A 19,589-nucleotide genomic window follows, 5' to 3' on the forward strand; every position below is an offset into this window, starting at 1 on the left:
GGTTGTTATGAGGGGTTATGGCTTAATGTCTCAACTTCAGGACCAATTTTTTTCCTCCTATTCCCACCCGCATAGAATGTGAAGTTACAAGAAAAAATGTAAACTTCAATGCTTTAACTTCATTACATCTCAACATCAGAAATATTAACAAGGTGCCTGGTGAAATACTGCATTTCAACAAACTTCCATGAAACAGCTCCATTCCTTCAGTCACTGTCATCAAATTTTCACCTAGTTTCTCCAATGTTTATTTGGTTCATGCTCCAAGACGCCAGACCAACTTTTGGATATCAAAGCACTTGGGTCAGTAATAATTATCTTAATTACCACACTGGTTTGTAAAAGGTAATACATATGACTAAGTAACAGCACCAGCTAGTTAACAAGCTTCAATAAATTGACATGACTGTTTGGCATCCACGTAGAACAAAGGAGTAATGGTTGGATCTGATTTAAAGTACAAGTCTCTGATAACCCAATTTTTTTGATTTTATAAAGAATTTAATTTGACTGCCATGGACCTGGTGTTAATTTATTAAACATGAACATGAAAGGTTTGGAAAGCCTACTTACAGTGAACAAAGTTTCACTACAACTCAATTAAAAAGTTGGCACAATGCCCCCTTACGACCCAATATCAAATTATATAGATAATTTTAAACAACCACCACCAAAAATACATTTATTGAACCTAGCTCATTGTTGGGAGGTAGTCTTGTCTCATGAGCTAGTGATTCTACAACAGCCATTCAACTTTTTCACAAAGCACCCTTTCTAGATGATTGATTTACAAGTGGAAGCTTGATAAGCCAAGTCCCTCCACTTAAATTTTCAATTGCATATTACAAGATAGAAATGCATCTTGGTTCAATGGAATTGGAATGACAGGTAGCTTTTGTCTGACACCAGTTTAAGAAAACATTATGATCATTCTTCCAGTTCTAGTCCATAAAACAGATTGATTTCAGTTTCACTGTGTCATGGTGAGAAATGACCCAACTTCAGATATAACTGCCATAAAACATTACATGTTTGTAATTCTCAAATAGCACTATTTTCAACTTTAAAAGCTTCTATCACCTTAAAAGAGACGGAGAGCTGAAAGTGGAACATTAAAAAAAGCCTTATTCTGAAAAATTTAAACATTTCAGTTGAAAGCCATAGTTAAAACAACATAGCTGCTACGCTATCAAATCACAAATTTAGATTTATTGGAGTGATCTGAAAAAGGTTTCTGACTATGAAATAATTGTTTTAAGGCCAGTTAGTACTGTAATGTCTAAGTGGAAGAAATATTCAGCTATTAGCCCTTCTACTTGTGCAAGATATCAGACCTAGAGCAAACCACCAGGTTACAAATTATAAAAGGAAGCCAGACCATCTAGTAGCATCCTTGGTACTAGACATTGATGCAACCAAGGCAGAGCCAGCCAGAAGTCCTATACGAAAGAAACCAGGGGCTTGTGCCATAACTGGCTCCACCCCAGAAAGATGTAGCTTAATATCACATGCAGCATCACCAGAAGGAAGAGTAGAGCTTCAAGTTGGAATGGAGTAATTCTGAAAGTCTACAAGACGGAACCCAGATACAAGTTTAAGCATCAGATCAATGAGGGCAAGAAAACACGTTTATTTTACTACCACTTAACAAAAGCACAATATCTATCTAGTAACTCTCTTAAGGATAAGGTTTTCAGACTGCACAGATGTCAAGAAACAATAAAGGGAAGAAAGCTACTTTAGCATCATCCTCAAGATGTAGGCTGATCCATCAGCAGTAGCTATTGGTGAAAGTTGTGACAACTTGGACAGATATGAATAACCAAGTCCAAGACATTTCTTTATATTCAATGGCATTAACATTTTCAAGTACTTGATTCTGAAATACATTACAGAAGTAGCCGTTGAAGCAAAAAAAAATGCTATGCTAAGGCTTCAACAGCTTCTCCCAAATCAAGTGAGGACAGTGAAGAACTGGGAACACTAAAGTTAACCAGAACCCTGGCTTAACATTTTTTCATTGCAAGAATTACATCCTAATCACAACAGTACATAATCTCCAGCAACTGAAGATTCATTAAAACTTTGGGCTGGGCAACACATGCCCCGATTGAATTAAAAATGATCAAGTTTAACATCTACTCAAGAGATTTTGGTGCTCTATCAACGTTGGTCAGCCCACAATCAGGGCACCAACCAGCTACCATAGTTAAACAAAGTATTCCAAAAAGCAATGAAGTCCACCTGCAGTGTTTCACTTTACAACCAAATGTGAATTTCCAGTAAGTTTACAAGCCACTTAATTATCCAAATCCTTTCACTTCAGAATCCAGCTATTGAAGACATATATACATATCCTGATGTGCAGAGCTTGCACCTTGGCATTAGACAGGAAGCAAACTGCAGGAAATAGTTGTACTCCTCAGATTAGCACTACAAATTATATAAATATAAAGATAACACTTTGCAGAGCAAGTGATCAGATTTCAATTTCTGCTGCCATCTACAAGCGGTTTGGAAATTCTCTGTGAATTTCCTCGCAGTTCTCTTGATTCTGGACAGTAGCAACACATCTTCAGACTGTTGGTCATTAAGGCAAAATGACATTTCACTATACTTTTGATCTGTATGTGACAAAGCCTACATAGATTTCAAATATTACATAGATTTAACACAGATAAACAATTAAATAGCATGATGGCAAGTAGCACAGTAAAATCAGTGTTTTCACTTTAAAAGTTTGCAGGAATATTGAGTGCTGTAATGCTGAAAAAAATCTATTACAGTGGACATCCATACTAGCTGTGGCAAGGAAAGAAACTCAAGGCAAGCCAAAGCACACTTGCTTTCAAGAACGTATATTAGCAATATCTTAAGACTTTCCTTTACAATTTTGAGGTTCTTCAATGCTAAAGATTTAAATGATATCTGCTCAATATTTTTAGATACTCCACTTAAAACAAAAGTCTGTGGCTCTTGGACAAGGCATCTTAAAATCCTTTAAAATTTTTGGCTCACTGGTAGATCTCAAGTTCAGTTGTACTCAATGATTACTCAGGGAATATAACTGGGTGTGGGTCTACTTAGCCCTTTCAAACCGCCAACAATCTGTTCTTGCATTGCAAAAGTCTTTTTTTTAAAACAATGAAGCCAGTTTATGACTTTGTTTCAATATAAATACAGCCCTTTAAAAAAATTTTACTGTACTCACATCCTGAAGGAAAACTGCTTCTTACCATTTTAGCACAAGTTTTTATAGTACATTTCTTCTCAGCTGGCAATGCTTTTTTTCAAGGATCTGTGCTGGGTTCTTTGTTGCTTGTTATCTACATCAATGATCTGGATGATAATGTGGTTAAATTTGTCGATGACATGAAAACTGGAGTGTAGTGGACAGCGCAGACCATCATGGCTTGCAGCAGAATCTGGGCCAGTTGGAAAAAATGGCAGATGGAATTTAATGCAGACAAGTGTGAGGTGTTGCATTTCAGTAGGACCAACCAGGGTAGGTCTTACGCAGTGAATGGTAGGGCACTGAGGAGTGAAGTAGAACAAAGGGATCTGGGAATACAGGTCATAATTCATTGAAAGTGGTGTCACAGGTCATAATATTTTTGGCATATTGGCCTTCATAAATCAAAGTATTGAGAGTACAGGAGATGGAATATTATGGTGAAGTTGTAGAAGACATTGGTGAGGCCTAATTTGGAGTACTGTATGCAGTTTTGGTCACCTACTTACAGGAAAGATACAAATAAGGTTGCAAAAGTGCCGAGAAAATTTACAAGGATGTTGCCGGGTTTGGAGGACCAGAGTCAAAAGACTGAATAGGTTAGAATTTTATTCCTTGGAATTTAGAAGATTAAGAGATTTGATAGGGGTATACAAAATTATAAGTGCTTTAAAAAGGGTAAACGTAAGCAAGCTTTTTTCACTGACATTGAGTCAAGTGTGAAAGGTGAAGCAACATACATCAAAGTTGCTGGTGAACGCAGCAGGCCAAGCAGCATCTATAGGAAGAGGCGCAGTCGACGTTTCAGGCCCAGACCCGTCTCGGCCTGAAACGTCGACTGCGCCTCTTCCTATAGATGCTGCTTGGCCTGCTGCGTTCACCAGCAACTTTGATGTATGTTGCTTGAATTTCCAGCATCTGCAGAATTCCTGTTGTTTAAGTGTGAAAGGTGAATGGTTTAAGGGGAATACAAGGGAAAACTTCTCAACTTAGATAAGCCAGAATTCTAGCACTGAAAGAGTGCTGAGGGCCATGACAGAGTGGAACAAGCTGCCAGCACAAGTGGTGCATGCAAGCTGAACTTCAACATTTAAGGGAAGTTTAGATTGGTACAGAGATGGTAGAGGCATGACTACTGACTGGGACTGCCACACTGTAAACAAAGGCCGAATGGGATAGTTTGTCAAATGCATACAGGAAAGCTTCTTTAATCAGTACTGAGATCCCAACTAGAGTGCCATACTTCATCTACTATTACGCAATGAGGCAGGGCAGGTGACTGAAGTTTGTGTTGGGGAACATAATGTCATTAGATTCAAGATAATTATGGAGAAGGATAGGTCTGGTCCTCAGGTTGAGATTCTAAATTGGAGAAAAGCCCATATTGATGGCATCAAAGATAGCATCTGGCAACTGTGGATTGGGACAGTTTGTTTTCAGGCAAAGGTGAACTTGGTAAGTGAGAGGCTTTCAAAAGTGAAATTTGAGTATAAAGTTAGTATGTTCCTGTAAGAATAAAAGGATAACAGGTTTAGGAAACCTTGGGTTTCTGTTTAAAAAAAGTGCATAACAGGTATTGGCAGTAAGGTGCAACTGAGGCACTTGGGTATAAGAAATGCAAAAGAACACTTAACAAGGAAATCAGGAGGGCTAAAAGGTGGCATGAGGTTGCTCCAGTAGAGAAGGTGAGGAAGAATTCCAAGGACAAACAACATGCGTCCTATGATACTCACTACCAAATATCTTAGTGTTCCGAATGTATTTTTAAGAACAGGAGTAAAAATGGAACTGGCATTAAAAGGTCTTCAAAATCACTACAAGTAGAGAGCAGCATTACTGACAGCACTGCAGTACTGGAAATCTGGCACAAACCTCAGCCTTCTGCACTGCTGTGTCAAGGCAAGAACCCAACTTAAGGGAACAGTTTGAGGAAGGCGCCCTGACCCACAACGCAACTCCTCATTCCACAAATAAATAACGCCTGCGATCTTACAGTATTTTCCATTTGTTTTCAATACAGATCCTGTCGTTTTCAATCCACTCTTCCCTCAGGATTCATTTCAGTCATATCCCACTGGATGCAATGGAAGCTGCAGCACCACTGCCCCCCCCCCCCGCTTGATTGCAGAAAACAAATTATTCCAACACATATCAGTTGCTTAAAAGGCTACATACTTAGAACTACAGAATCTTACTGTATGCCCACATTTGGTGCTATAGTGCAGCATCTTACTGTATATGGAATGCATGGGAACTCTGCTACAAAATATGGCTTACAATATAAATAGCAGCCTCAAAACCCACATCAGCACTTTACTGGTGACATGGTAAAATTAAAATTTACTATCCCATGTGTGAACTATATATTCAACCAACTCCTTAACGTATTTCATGTCGATACAAAATACAACCTTTAAATTACAGAACTTCCAAAACTGCCATATTATATTCTCCAATAAGTTCCAACTTCTTCCCCTTTACATCGCAAGGTTTCCCTTAAAGTACATGTCAACACTTTCTTGAAAATTACTAACAATTCACCCTGTCAGACCATTCCAGATTATTTGTTCAGTGAAGTAATTCAACATCCACATGCCAACTCCCCAATGTTTATCTGGGTCTTAGCCTTCAATTAACAGCTTTTCCACACCTGGATGAAGTTCGCAATTTGGAACTCATTAAATATCTCAATGCTTTCTAACGAATAACAGTGTTTCTGGTTTCTCCATATGATTCAATTTCCTTTCCCCACAGTACTACCCTGAAGAATGTCCTATGCATCCACTCCAAGGCATTGACATCCTTTCCGAACTGCAGATATTGGTGTTCATGACTCAAGAACTTTGCAACAGACACTCGAGCTACTATCCAAAACACCAATCTTCACAATGTCTGCAAATTTACTAACCCACCCATTTACATTTTCATCCTGATTATTTTTATAACAAACACCAGAGGTCCCAGTATGGATCCATGCAGAACATCACTAATCACAGACCAAGTCCCATCAACAACTCCCATCACCTATGGGCAAATAAATTCTGATTTCAAATGACCAATTCACTGTGGATCAAATGCATCTGATCTTCTGGATAAGACTCTCATGAGACCTTGTCGAATACCTTATTAAAATCCACGTAGACAACAGCTCAACATTTTTCACCTCTCAAAAAACTCAAGTTTGTAAGGCATGACTTGCCCCACAAAGCCATACTGATTGTCCCCAATTAGGCCACGATTTTCTAATGCTCAAATTTTATCCGAGGCCCCATGTGCCACCTAGGCACTAAGGGTTCAGACGACGAAATTTTATTCCCAAGAATCCTCTCCAGTAACTTCCCTGCCACTTGTGAGAGACCCAGATCTAGTTTCCAAGGTTATCCTCACTTCCCTTTCTTAAAGGGAGAACATTAGCTCATCCCTTGCCCCTCTCACCTGCAGTACATCTCATTATGTCTTTGGGACTTAATTATCTTCATGTTCGGTAAGGGAGCCCAGACTACTATTATCTCAATGTTCAAGTAAATTAGTACACCCCACACTGACCTACCTATCCATCATGTTCTTGGTATTAACTGATACAAGGTACTCACTTCGGACCTCATCCACATCCTCTGCCTCCAAGCATACTCCCTCCTTTATCCTTGACTGATTCTATTTGCTCCTTATTTTGTGTGCATTTATGCATTTAGAGATACAGCATGGAACTGGCCCAGCAACCCACTTATTTAAAACTAGCCTAATCACTGAATAATTTACGATGACCGATTAACCTAAGAGGTACATCTTTAGACCAAGGGAGGAAACCCATGGGTACATGGGGAGAACATACAAACTCCTTACAGATAGCACTGGAATTGAACTCTGAACTGCCCCAAGCTGTAATAGCATCGTGCTAACCACTGCGCTACCATGGCGCCCTCATTATCCTCTTGATCTATTGAATGCCTCAGGATTCTCTTAAAGCCTATTTGCCAAGGACATTTCATGGCAACTCCTGGCTATCTCAATACCTTCCACTTTTTTTCTTGCCTTAAGCAGTTTTAAATTTATTAAATTATCCAATAGAAAAATTACCAACTTAGTCAAGGATGTCTGAAGACTTGGTGACATGAGTTAATTATGTCCATCGCCCCTACTGGGGCACAAGGACAGGCCCAAGACTTGGCTGCAAAAGGAGGGTTGGGCATAGAGCTCACAACCCCATCCCGTCAAAAACCTAGGGCTACAGAAATGCCAGCAGAAACTTCAAAGACCTCATCCCTGGGACAGGAAGGATCCACCAAGATGGCTATACCTGGGGACAACTGCAAAGACTGGTCTTGGACTGAGGACTCTGGTGAACTGCTATTATCATAACTAATATCACCAAGGAATCAGACATTTAGTATGTTCGTGTTGCACAGTTCCTAGTGTAAGCTTGCTTAACTTATTTACTCTAAACCTTCAATTTTAAACTTACTTCCATACTCCCCCTCCAAACACCCCTATTTCCAAGTAGAACAATTCAACTTTGAGTCCTTGATAATTGAAGCCTACAGCTGGTACCATTATAGGAAATCCCCTTATCCTCTCCCATGGCCTCAGCATCCTTCTAAAAAGGATCTCACCCAGAATTGCACAATACTTCAGCTGAGCTTCAAGGCTTAACAAAACTTCCTTGCTTTTGTACTCTATTTGTAAAGCTGCAAATCCTGTTGGCATTATTTTAAGATGAAATAACCTGGACATCCTGTTCACTGCTCAAATTCGTGTCTAGGTAAACCCAAGTATTAGCTCACACTGCCTTTTCTTTTGTATTTATGAACATATAAATTTCTGCCTCCACTTCAATCTTAAGATATGAGATAATTAATGTTTTTAATATAAATACTTGACCTGATAAATACTTGAGCTTCTTTGGCTCATGGGATTCCAGCTTTCTTATCAAATCTATATCAAATAACACTTGTCCAACTAAAAATTCACAGTGAACGCTTATGCTCACAGCGAACACTCGCTACCAGCATTAAACCCATTGTATTGTCTTCAAGCACAATTTTTTCCCATGGGTACCTGCATTGGCCTCAGCCTTTTCATTGGCCATGCAGAACATTCCATGTTCCAAAAGCCTTCCTCGATAATGCTACCCAACTCTTCCTCAGCTACACTCATGTCTGCATTGGTCCTGTTTCACGCACCCATGCTGAACTCGTAAATTTCAACATTGCCTCCAACTTCCACCCTGCTGTTAAAATTTACTTGGTCCATTTCTGATGCCTCTGCCCGTTCCTTGATCTCTGGAGACGAACTGTTAAATGCCATCTTTTATAAATTTACCAATTCCTACTGGTATCTTGACCATCTTTTCCCATCGTATCCTGAAAAATCAAAACGCTATTCCCTTTTCTCACCATCTCCACCGCATCAGTTCACAGGATGCGGCTTTTTGCTAGAGCATCAGGGATGTCCTCTTTCTTCAAAGAATGGGGTTTTTCTTTCTTCACCACTGATGCTGCCTTCATCCACATTTCCTCTATTTCCCGAGCATCTGCATTCACTCCAGCTTTCTGCCGCATTAACAAGAGTTCCTTTTGTCCTTACCTACCACCCCAGGAGCCTCCGTATCCAACACATTCTCCGCAATTTCCACCACCTCCAAAGAGATCCTACCACTAAATACATCTCAACTCCAACACCCCTCTTTTTGCAGGGATCACTCCCCCCATTAATCTCTTGCACACCTGTCCCTTCCCCACTAATCTCCCTCCCAGCACTTATCCCTGCAAGCAGCCAAATTGCTACACCTGTCCATTCACCTCCGTTCAGGGTCCCAAACAGTCCTTCCAGGTGAGGTAACACTTCACCTGCAAATCTGCCGGGGTTGTTAATTGTGTCCGGTGCTTTCAATCTGGTCGCCTCTACATTAGTGAGAGGAGTTGGAAATTGTAGAATGCTTTCTCAAGCAACTCCACATTATCCAAAAAGCGAAATTTCCCAATGGCCAAACATTTTAGCTCTGATTTCCATTCCGACCTGTCGGCCCATGGCTTCCTCTTGTGCCATGATGAGGCCACCAAGGTGGAGGAGCAACACCTTATATTCCATCTGGAAAGCCTCCAACCTGACGGCATGAACATCTTTCCAGTAATAAAAAAATTCCCCCCTCTCCCTTTCTATTCCCCACTCTGGTGCATCTCTTATCACCTCCCATTGAATTGTCTCCTTCCCGTTCTCCCATGGTCCACTATCAGATGCTGATTCCTCTGCAGTCCTTTACCTTTCCTACCCACCTGGCTTCATCCATTACTTTCTAGCTATCCCCCTTCCCCTCTCCCCACCTTTATATTCTGGCATACTTCTGTTTCCTTTCCGGTCTTGAAGGCTCATGGCTTAAAACCTCGATTGTTCATTCATTTGACAAATGCTGCCTGACCTACTGAGTTCTTCCAGCATTGTGTGTATTGCTTCATATTTTCAGCATCTGCAGAATCTATGTTATGATGTGGCTGTGTCCAGTTCAGTTTCATGGAAATCTTTAATCACTCTACAAGATTAAAGGGTGGAGGCAGGAAGCAGCAGACACGTGAATACGATGAAAGGATGCCCTTTTGTCAGGGTGGATGTGCCTGTTATGATTGAGGCACCACAAACACAACAGGAAATCTTTTGGTTTCTGCTCTGCTGAAATCTTGCAACTTTGTACGTAGACAGTGATGCAAAACAAGCTCAGCATTGAAATATTTCTGGGATCCATACATGGAAAGCTTGCAGCATCAAATAGAAGAGCAAGAATTATGCAAAGTGATATGACTATTTGGTATTTTAGAACTGCTATACAATTCTGGTCCAAAAGATGACATTGAGAAGTTTGAAATGGATTTTTATTTAGCAGAGGTTGTATACAGATAGAGCAGAATTTGGTTTATGGCCAAATAATCTAGTTGCATTACAATATGCATATCTTTTCCAGCTGGATATTCTATTCTGCTCTTTCTCCCCCTTCCCACAGAGCCAAATCCAAGTTTTAAACAGGCCAGGTTATTAACACCCAAATTACTGACACCCCTACATACAAATGAACTCCCATAACATGATTAAATTCAGAAGCTTAAACACACATACAGTGCCTATAAAAAGTAGTCACCCCCTTGGAAGTATTCATGTTTTATTGTTTAACAACATTGGAATCACAGTAGATTTAATTTGTTTTTTTTACACCAAACAGAAAAAGACTTTCATGACAAAGTGAAAACAGATCTCTACAAAGTGATGTAAATTAATTTTAAATACAAAACAAAATAATTGATTGCACAAGTATTCACCCCCCTTCAAGTCAGTATTTAGTAGATATACCTTTGGCAGCAATTACAGCCACGAGTCTGTGTGGATTGGACTCTGTCAGCTTTGCACATCTGGGCACTGCAATTTCCCCCCCACCCCCCATTCTTCTTTAGAAAACTGTTCAAGCTCTGTAAAATTGCATGGGAATCGTGGGTGACCAGCCCTTTTCAAGTCCAGCCATAAATTCTCAATTAGATTGAAGTCTGGACTCTAACTTGACTACTCCAAACAATAACTGTATTGTTTTTAAACCATTCCTGTGTAGCTTTGGCTTTATGCTTGGGGGTCATTGTCTTGCTGGAAAAGAAATCTTCTCCCAAGTCGCAGTTCTCTTGCAGATTGCATTAAGGTTTTCCTGTATTCCGCTGCATTCATTTTACCCTCTACATTCCCAAGCTTTCCTGGGCCTGCTGCAGTGAAGCATCCCCACAGCATGATGCATACTTCACGATAGGGATGGTGTGCGGTTTTTGGCTTACGCCAAACATGGCGTTTAGCATGATAGCCAAAAAGCTCAATTTTAGTTTCATCAGACCATAGAACCTTCTTCTAGCTGACTTGAGTCTCCCACATACCTTCTGGCAAACAAGCCAAGATTTCATGTGAGTTTCCTCCCACCCCCCACCCCACCAACAGTGGCTTTCTCTTTGCCACTCTGCCATAAAGCTGCAACAGTTGTATGCGCAGTCTCTCTTATCTCAGCCACTGAAGCTTTAACTCCTCTTAGTTGTTTCCCCTCACTAGTCCCCTTCTGGCATGGTCGCTCAGTTTTTGAGGACTGTCTGCTCTAGGCAGATTCACAGCTGTGCCATATTCTTTCCATTTCTTGATGACTGACTTAACTACACTTCAAAGGATATTCAATGACTTAGGGAAATTTTCTTGTATCCATCTCCTGACTTGTGCTTTTCAGCAACTTTTTTTGCAGAGTTTCTTGGAGTGTTTTTTGTCTTCATAGTGTAGTCTTAGCCAAGATACTGACTCACCAGCAGTGGACCTTCCAGATACAAGTGCATTTTTACTATAATCAATTGAAACACCTTGACTGCACATGTGATCTCCATTTAACTAGTTATGTGACTTCTAAAACCAATTGGCTACACCAGTGATGATTTTGTGTGCCATATTAAAGGGTGGGGGGGGGCAGGGAGTGAATACTTCTGCAATTATTTTGTGTTTTATATTTATAATTAATTTAGATCACTTTGCAAGGATCCGTTAACTTTGACACAAATGAGTCTTTTTGTTGATCAGTGTCATAAAAAAAGCCAAATTAAATCCACTGTGGTTCAGTGTTGTAAAACAATTAAATATGAAAATTTCTGGGGGGGGGGGAAGAGGGGGGAGTGTGATGAATAATTTTATATAAGCTTTGTACATATCCTGTTCTCATTAGTTTCCCTTTCCTTCATTAGTCTTCTCTGCTTTTGATGCCATTCATTACGATACTGTAGAGATATGTTTCTATGCATGATTTTTACCCATTTGCCAACTTGGACTAATTTGGCTTATGGACAGCTATAAAACTGGAAATCATCCGTTACACAGGACAGCCTATACTTGTTCGCATTACCATGCCTTCAGCTTATTATAGTCATACACTTTTGGCAGAACTTTGCAGAATAGTAATTTCAATAATGTATCATTTCAAGTAAAGCTTAGATATTGAGGATGAAAGGAAACATCATGAAGGGAATACATTTGCAGTGTGTTTTTATTTTAGAAAGGTTCCTGCCAAATTTGAATACTCAGCGATGGTGCAAAGATCCATGACATCTGCTTATATTATTTTCTGTTAGGATAGCAGTGGATGTTATACTCACTTTAAATCTTCTATATTAAATGCTTTCAACTTCATTATATTAGAATATGTTATTAAAGACATCCAATTACTAAACTTAAACAGCTAAGAGACTAAGCAATTGTCTAAAACCCATTAAGAATGTGCAAATTTTGAAGCTTGTCAGAAAGGTCAAAAGCTGACAATTTGAAAACACGCCCAGAAAATGAAGTTGAGTGAGGAAATAATGTACACAGAAGCACAACACAAATAATATAGATATACTTTGTCAATCTGAATCAGCATTAAAATAGCAAAAGCTTGAATTAACTTTTCAGTACATGATAAGTTTAACAGCAAAGTCTTAATATTTCCATAGGTACAAAGGAAGTGGCAGATGTATTGGCAAGATCAGAACACTATTTAGATTGGAATTAAATTGTATAGGCAAGGTAATTGGAATTATAGGGATTTGAAGCCAAAATGTAGAATTAGCTCAAAGATGATTATGGAAAGTTGATCCAATCTGAATTGCCACTTCCCACCAGGCATTTACTCACAATCCCTATTAGTCTTGCAATGCTAGCAGAGATGGAGATATCACATTTGATTCCCCTCAGCCAGTGATACCAATTTTCTAATAGCTAACCCCCCTAGCATCAATCCCTCACAATACCTCATTAGACAAAGCTTGTTATACAGAATCAACTAATCCTCACTTAGCTTCTGTCTGGTAACCTATTCTCAATCCTTTACAGTTTATTAACCCCAATTTCACATGCTGTATTTTTTCTGAAAATTTACACACACACTTATTGGCACCCCTTCAGATATTCCAAGTGGTCACAAGAGAACTCCAGAGATCATTCACATGATCTTTCATTAACGTTTTATTTTACATATTAAAGCTACCAGAAGCTCGAGTTGGAATACTTAATTTCAGGAGACAAAATTAATACTTACATCTTCAGTGTCCTTGACTCGCAAGATCTGTTCTCTCAGGTCCTGTAAGTCATTAAACGTTGACTGTGCAGTTATTGAATATACTAGTGCAAATCCCTGGCCATTCTTCATATACAGATCTCTCATTGCTGTGAACTGCTCCTGGAATGAAAATAAAACATTTGATCAGTTTGATGATCTGCACAAGATTTCTGTAGTACCCTATATAATTCATCAGCAGCACCCAAGTGTTAATACAAGTTAAAGGAAATAGGAAATGCTTTAATTTCCCATTCAGTTGCTGTGCATCACTGGATACAACCATCTTTACCAGCTACTGGTCCTGCAGGAGGATTTCATGTGCTCTCACAAAACACACATTATAAAATTTGAGGGAAACAGAGGGATCATTCTCATCTATTAGATGGGTGGATGTCAACCTCCATATTTGGGATCAGAACTCCATTCTCCATCTCTCAGGTCAGTGGTCTTGAATCTTCTATCAACTGAGAGATAGAACTACTTTGGAGAGCAAAATAAGTGGAATCTTTTGACAACTGAATAGAATTCAGGTCACAAATGAAATAAAACTACATCATTTGCCAATCCTGTACATTGGTCACAAACTATGGTTAGAACTTAAAGCAGAGTTACAAGTTCACATCCTCAACCATCGTATCACATTTGCACTTTTAGTTTTTCCATGTAGTATAGTCCCAACAATGCCATCTGTGCACATTCCTTCCATCAATCCATGAAGATTAACCCACATTCACCTGATTTACAAAGTCTTTTACTTGAGCTTTTAGTTTTGAAAGTTAAATGTCAATGTCGAACACTGTAGCCTGATTAAACACTAGAGGGAGCTCCAGAGCTCAAAGGAGAGAAACAAAGCTTGGCCATATTTTTGAAGTGTCACTTTGTCATATTTTCGAAGTTTCAGCCAGCCTACAGAATTCTACTAACTTAAGGACTCAGAACAACATTTACAATGACTGCTTTCTGTCCCACCCCAAGAAATAGAGTTTAAATTATCCACAATTGGGAAGTTGGGCACGCTGCATCATTCACCTGGTAGGCTGATACTCCAGGTTAGGGTCCCACAACAAACCTTCATGCTTAAAGATTACAGTTCTGAAGGGAATTTAGAAGAAACTCCTTTATCCAAGGGGGAGGGGACTTAAATGTAGTATTTCTGCCATGGAATGCCCTAAGTTGGTGGCACATACGTATTTTAAACAAGAGACTGGATGCATACATCAGGGAGAAAGCAGAGGATTGTGTTTGTATTTTTTTGTGAAAGAACAATGAGGGAAAGCTCAAATTGAGCATAAAATCTTATTGTGGACTGATCAGTTCAACAACTGGCCCGTTTCTGTGCTATAATTCCATATAGTCTTTTATAGACAAGGCTCAAACAACTTAACAGAATTTGTTAGTTCATTACTTCTGGCGGCTATTTTTTTGCTGGATTTCAATATTGTAATACAACTCAGTTGTAACATGACCACATCTCTTAATTATTCAGTTATATCATTATATGAATGAAGAATCTAGTATGGAGACCTGCAACTCTTTCAACAGCAATATTTAATTTTATTTGGTTAAGTACCAGATGAAGAATTTCAATGAAATGCATCATTCCCAAGATGGAGTAACATTACACATTTTTGGATTCAATGCAAGTGAAATTGAATACCAAATAACAACTAACAAGTGAAAATACTGTTTGTTCATAGGACACACTGAAATAACTGGGTGGTGTGGTCTCACTGGGCAGGAAGGGCCTGTTACGGTGCTGTATCTCCATACAGATAAACTGAAAATTCAAGAAGTGGACCATTTAGGATTCTCCAGTCACAAGCAGCAGCTGAATGGGCACAACATATATTGATTAGGGAAGGGGGCCAATATAGGAAGATCAACTTGTTTACAAGTAAAGCACACCAATTACCTGACATTTATTACAGTGCATCTGAGTATCACATGCAATACATACATTCATGGAAAATAATTGCAGAAAATTAATACATTTAAGACAAAGTTGCAAACATTACTCATGTTATATAATCACAACCCTACAGTCCCATTCAAATGCTTCAAGATCCATTTTACAATATTTCACAATCCATCTGAAGGTCCTGGTGTCAGCCATTTGCAAAACCAACTTTGAGGGAGGCACTCATGTTTATGAAAATGACAATTAATATTCCATAGATGGACATACCGGAGTGCTGTGGATACATTGTACATGTATGTAAGGTCAAACCATGCAATACAGCCAGGACAGATTGATACAACAAACACTGTTTTGTAACGGATGGGGCAAATCATTTGCAGGGTGAAACAAGACTTGTAGCAAAACCAGATTCTTTTAACATGGAAGTTGCCATGTTCCCCAATTCTGCAAATCCACCTGGATTCTTAATTACTGATGAATTAACAATTGCTTTTCAATATTGCACAAGCAACAAATTTCAAAGCTGAAGGCAGCATTATCAGATCAACCTTATATATACCAGTTGTCTAGCAAATTACATGTCTAATGTGGTTTCTTCTGGAAAGAACAAATCTGGTTAGTAGAGCAGAACTAAAGACTACTTTCAGAAGAGCAATTAATAACAAAATGACCAATCAACAAGGAACCAATGTAATGCTACAACAGTATATTAAAGCTAGAAACTATTCAAATTTGTTCAAAAATTTCTTACTGTTCCTGCTGTGTCGAGGATTTCAAGCATACATTGTTGGCAGTCTACTTCAACTTGCTGAAAAAGAGAAAATACATCTTAATTTAAATCTTGCACAATTAGCTACTTAAAACTAATATCCTTTTAAAATAAGATTTTTTTAAAGTTGTAGGCATTTATAATAGACAGGTGGATACAAATGGGTCAACTAGTGCCTCAAATCTGCTCCAATCAGTTAGCCCATGGCTAAATTGCACAATATCATTTATTTCAATATTCATGCTCAACATTTCAGACTTCAGCTCCAAAAGTTACTGATTCAAATATTTAGAGTGCTGCCAGCTTCCACTAACTGATGTGGCAAAATGTCTCCTTGATTTTAATGCTTAATTTTCTAATTGAGATTTTATCCTCGATTGGGTTTCTCATTTTGGTCTGAGTGAGCCTGTGTGTGGAATGGAAGCCATTAGGCAAACAACTTCTTCAGAACTTAGACAAGAGACTGTTGATGCTGGAATTTGGAGCAAGTATCTGCGGAAGTTTCCTGTCATTGGATAGGACGGGCAACCACCGTCATTGGTAGTCTTCCAATTTGTTCTGCATTTTATTTAAATACATAATTTGTTACTCTGTTAAACAACAGTGTCCTGTTCATACACCTTTTTAATTATTTCCTTGAAACATGATGGCGAAGTAGCACAACACTATTATAGCTCAGGTGTTCCAGATCTTGGAATTCAATTCTGGCACCATTCTGTAGGGAGTCTCATTCCACATCTTGTGGAATATGTGGGTTTTCCCCCTAGATGTCAAGTTTCCACTCAGTCCAAAAATGTACCAGGTAGGTTAAATGGTCATTGTAAATTATCCCGTGATTAGGTTAGGTTAATCACAGTTGTGGGGTTGCTGGGGCATCATGATTCGAAGGCCTGGAATGCCTACCCCATTCCGTATCACTAAATAAACAAACTTTAGCTAATTGGGGCATCCGCTTAATTGAGCAAAAATGTACTACTGGTCCCAATGTGTCAATTAACTGGAATCCACTGCATTGGCATCCAGAACTTTTGGATCTTTATTTTTAATAATTCAGCAATTCCTGTTTTGTTATGAACACAGATAAAATTGCACTTTACAGCAATTTCTTGGGAGACTAATGCAGGATTTTATTTCCCAGTTTGAACCAATTCTCTTGCTGACCATTCAGCAATGTGCAAAGATTTAGGTCAGGTTAATGTATAGTTAAATGAAGAACTGAGCAATTTCTGTTTCACAATGTGACATCTAGTTACAATGTTTCATATTAGCCACCCAGGAGACTAAGATTGCCAAATTGAAGCCTAATTGCAGTTTTATGCTGTGAACTGATTAAATTCCTCAATTTACTGCTGAAATGCAGATTTAAATATTTACAGAACTGTGGAAAATTTTAATACTGCAGGTCTCATAGCAATAACTTTTGTTCTGCAGTAAACTTTAATGATAATTTTCAAATATCACTCAATGTCAGCACTGATTTAACTCCATTTTGAATGAGGTCAAAGTCACTCCAATATTTGCTGACTGAAGTATTTTGACTTCATACCCTGCCATTTACAGTATTTTGCTTTTGAACCAAATTATCAAAAGTTTAAAATTGACTCCTGCTAAAATGAATCTAATTTTAGCTCAGTGCCCATTATGTCCATTAATAACAGCTCAAAATGGAAAGCATTAAAGGTTTAAAATTTAATTTGACAGTTTCAAATGAAGAAAAATTCCCATTTAGAAAAGTATAATATTTCTGAACACTTCAAAGCAATGTGCTTTTAAAAAAAAGATTGACATACAACTGGCATATGTAGAGAAGCCATTACTGCCACTTTCTCATAAAATAAATTCAGCAGGTACGGAAATAACTTCAGTTGCTTTCAATGGACGTGATCAATGAAGGACACTGGTAATTTTGGGTTGCTTTGTGAAGTCTCTTCTTAGGCTCTCGGGCTACTGAGAAAACAGCAGTCTCACGTTTCCAGAGACCACTAGTTAATAATGAAGATTAGAGGCAGCCCTCAAACAAAACAGATGGCTGCTGATAGATATAGTATTAAAAAATAACTATTTTTTGTGTTAATCAGAATGTGATCAAAGAATGACAGCATACACACTCCAGTTAGGAGGATTAAAGGATCAAGATCTATACAAGTTCTGTAACAGCAGAATACAATAGACCCACACCATGCATTGTTTTCTCAATCCTGTAACAAATCAAATTTGCAAGAAGAATGCTTAGTTTTCTGGAAATTTCAGGAAATCATAAACAAGACAGAAGAGATGATGACAATTGGGATAGGTGGAAAGTTGGGAACATGGAAAGAAAACATGCACAAACAGGCTAGAACAAATGTTCCATCTGCAATGGTTAGAAATTTCTATGTAATAAAGGACAGCAAGATTGAAAATCTCAGCAAGTTCTTCAAGCAAATCTCAAATGCAATTTGCTGCATTCTCACTTGCTCATTCCTGATGAGACTATAAATTGTAGGAAGAGGTGCAGTCGACATTTCAGGCCGAGACCCTTCGTCAGGACTAACTGAAGGAAGAGTGAGTAAGGGATTTGAAAGTTGCGGGGGGGGGGGCGGGGGAGATCCAAAATGATAGGAGAAGACAGGAGGGGGAGGGATGGAGCCAAGAGCTGGACAGGTGATAGGCAAAAGGGGATACGAGAGGATCATGGGACAGGAGGTCCGGGAAGAAAGATAAGTGGGGGGGGGGGACCCAGAGGATGGGCAAAAGGTATATTCAGAGGGACAAAAGAAGAGTGAGAGAAAGAATGTGTGCATAAAGTAACAGATGGGGTACGAGGAGGAGGTGGGGCCTTAGCGGAAGTTAGAGAAGTCGATGTTCATGCCATCAGGTTGGAGGCTACCCTGACGGAATATAAGGTGTTGTTCCTCCAACCTGAGTGTGGCTTCATCTTTACAGTAGAGGAGGCCGTGGATAGACATGTCAGAATGGGAATGGAATGTAGAATTAAAATGTGTGGCCACTTTGAGATCCTGCTTTCTCTGGCGGACAGAGCGTAGATGTTCAGCAAAGCGGTCTCCCAGTCTGCGTCGGGTCTCGCCAATATATAAAAGGCCACATTGGGAGCACCGGACGCAGTATATCACCCCAGTCGACTCACGGATGAAGTGTTGCCTCACCTGGAAGGACTCTTTGGGGCCCTGAATGATGGTAAGGGAGGAAGTGTAAGGGCATGTGTAGCACTTGTTCCGCTTACACGGATAAGTGCCAGGAGGGAGATCAGTGGGGAGGGATGGGGGGGGACGAATGGACAAGGGAGTTGTGTAGGGAGCGATCCCTGCGGAATGCAGAGGGGGGGGGAGGGAAAGATGTGCTTAGTGGTTGGAGGTGGCGGAAGTAACGGAGAATAATATGTTGGACCCGGAGGCTGGTGGGGTGGTAGGTGAGGACCAGGGGAACCCTATTCCTCGTGGGGTGACGGGAGGATGGAGTGAGAGCAGATGTACGTGAAATGGGGGAGATGCGTTTAAGAGCAGAGTTGATAGTGGAGGAAGGGAAGCCCCTTTCTTTAAAAAAGGAAGCTGGAAATGTCTTCCTTTTTTAAAGAAAGGGGCTT

General features: G+C 39.4%; 1 protein-coding gene across 2 annotated transcripts in view; it reads right to left on the bottom strand.

Annotated features, from left to right (window-relative positions):
• The window catches only part of rap1aa (RAP1A, member of RAS oncogene family a), a 117,639-nt gene that overhangs the window by 7,284 nt on the left and 90,766 nt on the right, over positions 1-19,589 (bottom strand). For both annotated transcript variants that reach the window (XM_063065403.1, XM_063065402.1), the window contains exons 4-5: positions 15,989-16,045; positions 13,299-13,439 (exon numbers count right to left, since the gene is read on the bottom strand). In XM_063065403.1, the coding sequence (XP_062921473.1) occupies positions 13,299-13,439; positions 15,989-16,045 (198 nt within the window). The remainder of the gene's footprint in view (positions 1-13,298; positions 13,440-15,988; positions 16,046-19,589) is intronic.

This window comes from Mobula hypostoma, chromosome 13 (genome assembly GCF_963921235.1).
Source record: "Mobula hypostoma chromosome 13, sMobHyp1.1, whole genome shotgun sequence".
Taxonomy (NCBI): Eukaryota; Metazoa; Chordata; class Chondrichthyes; order Myliobatiformes; family Myliobatidae; genus Mobula; species Mobula hypostoma.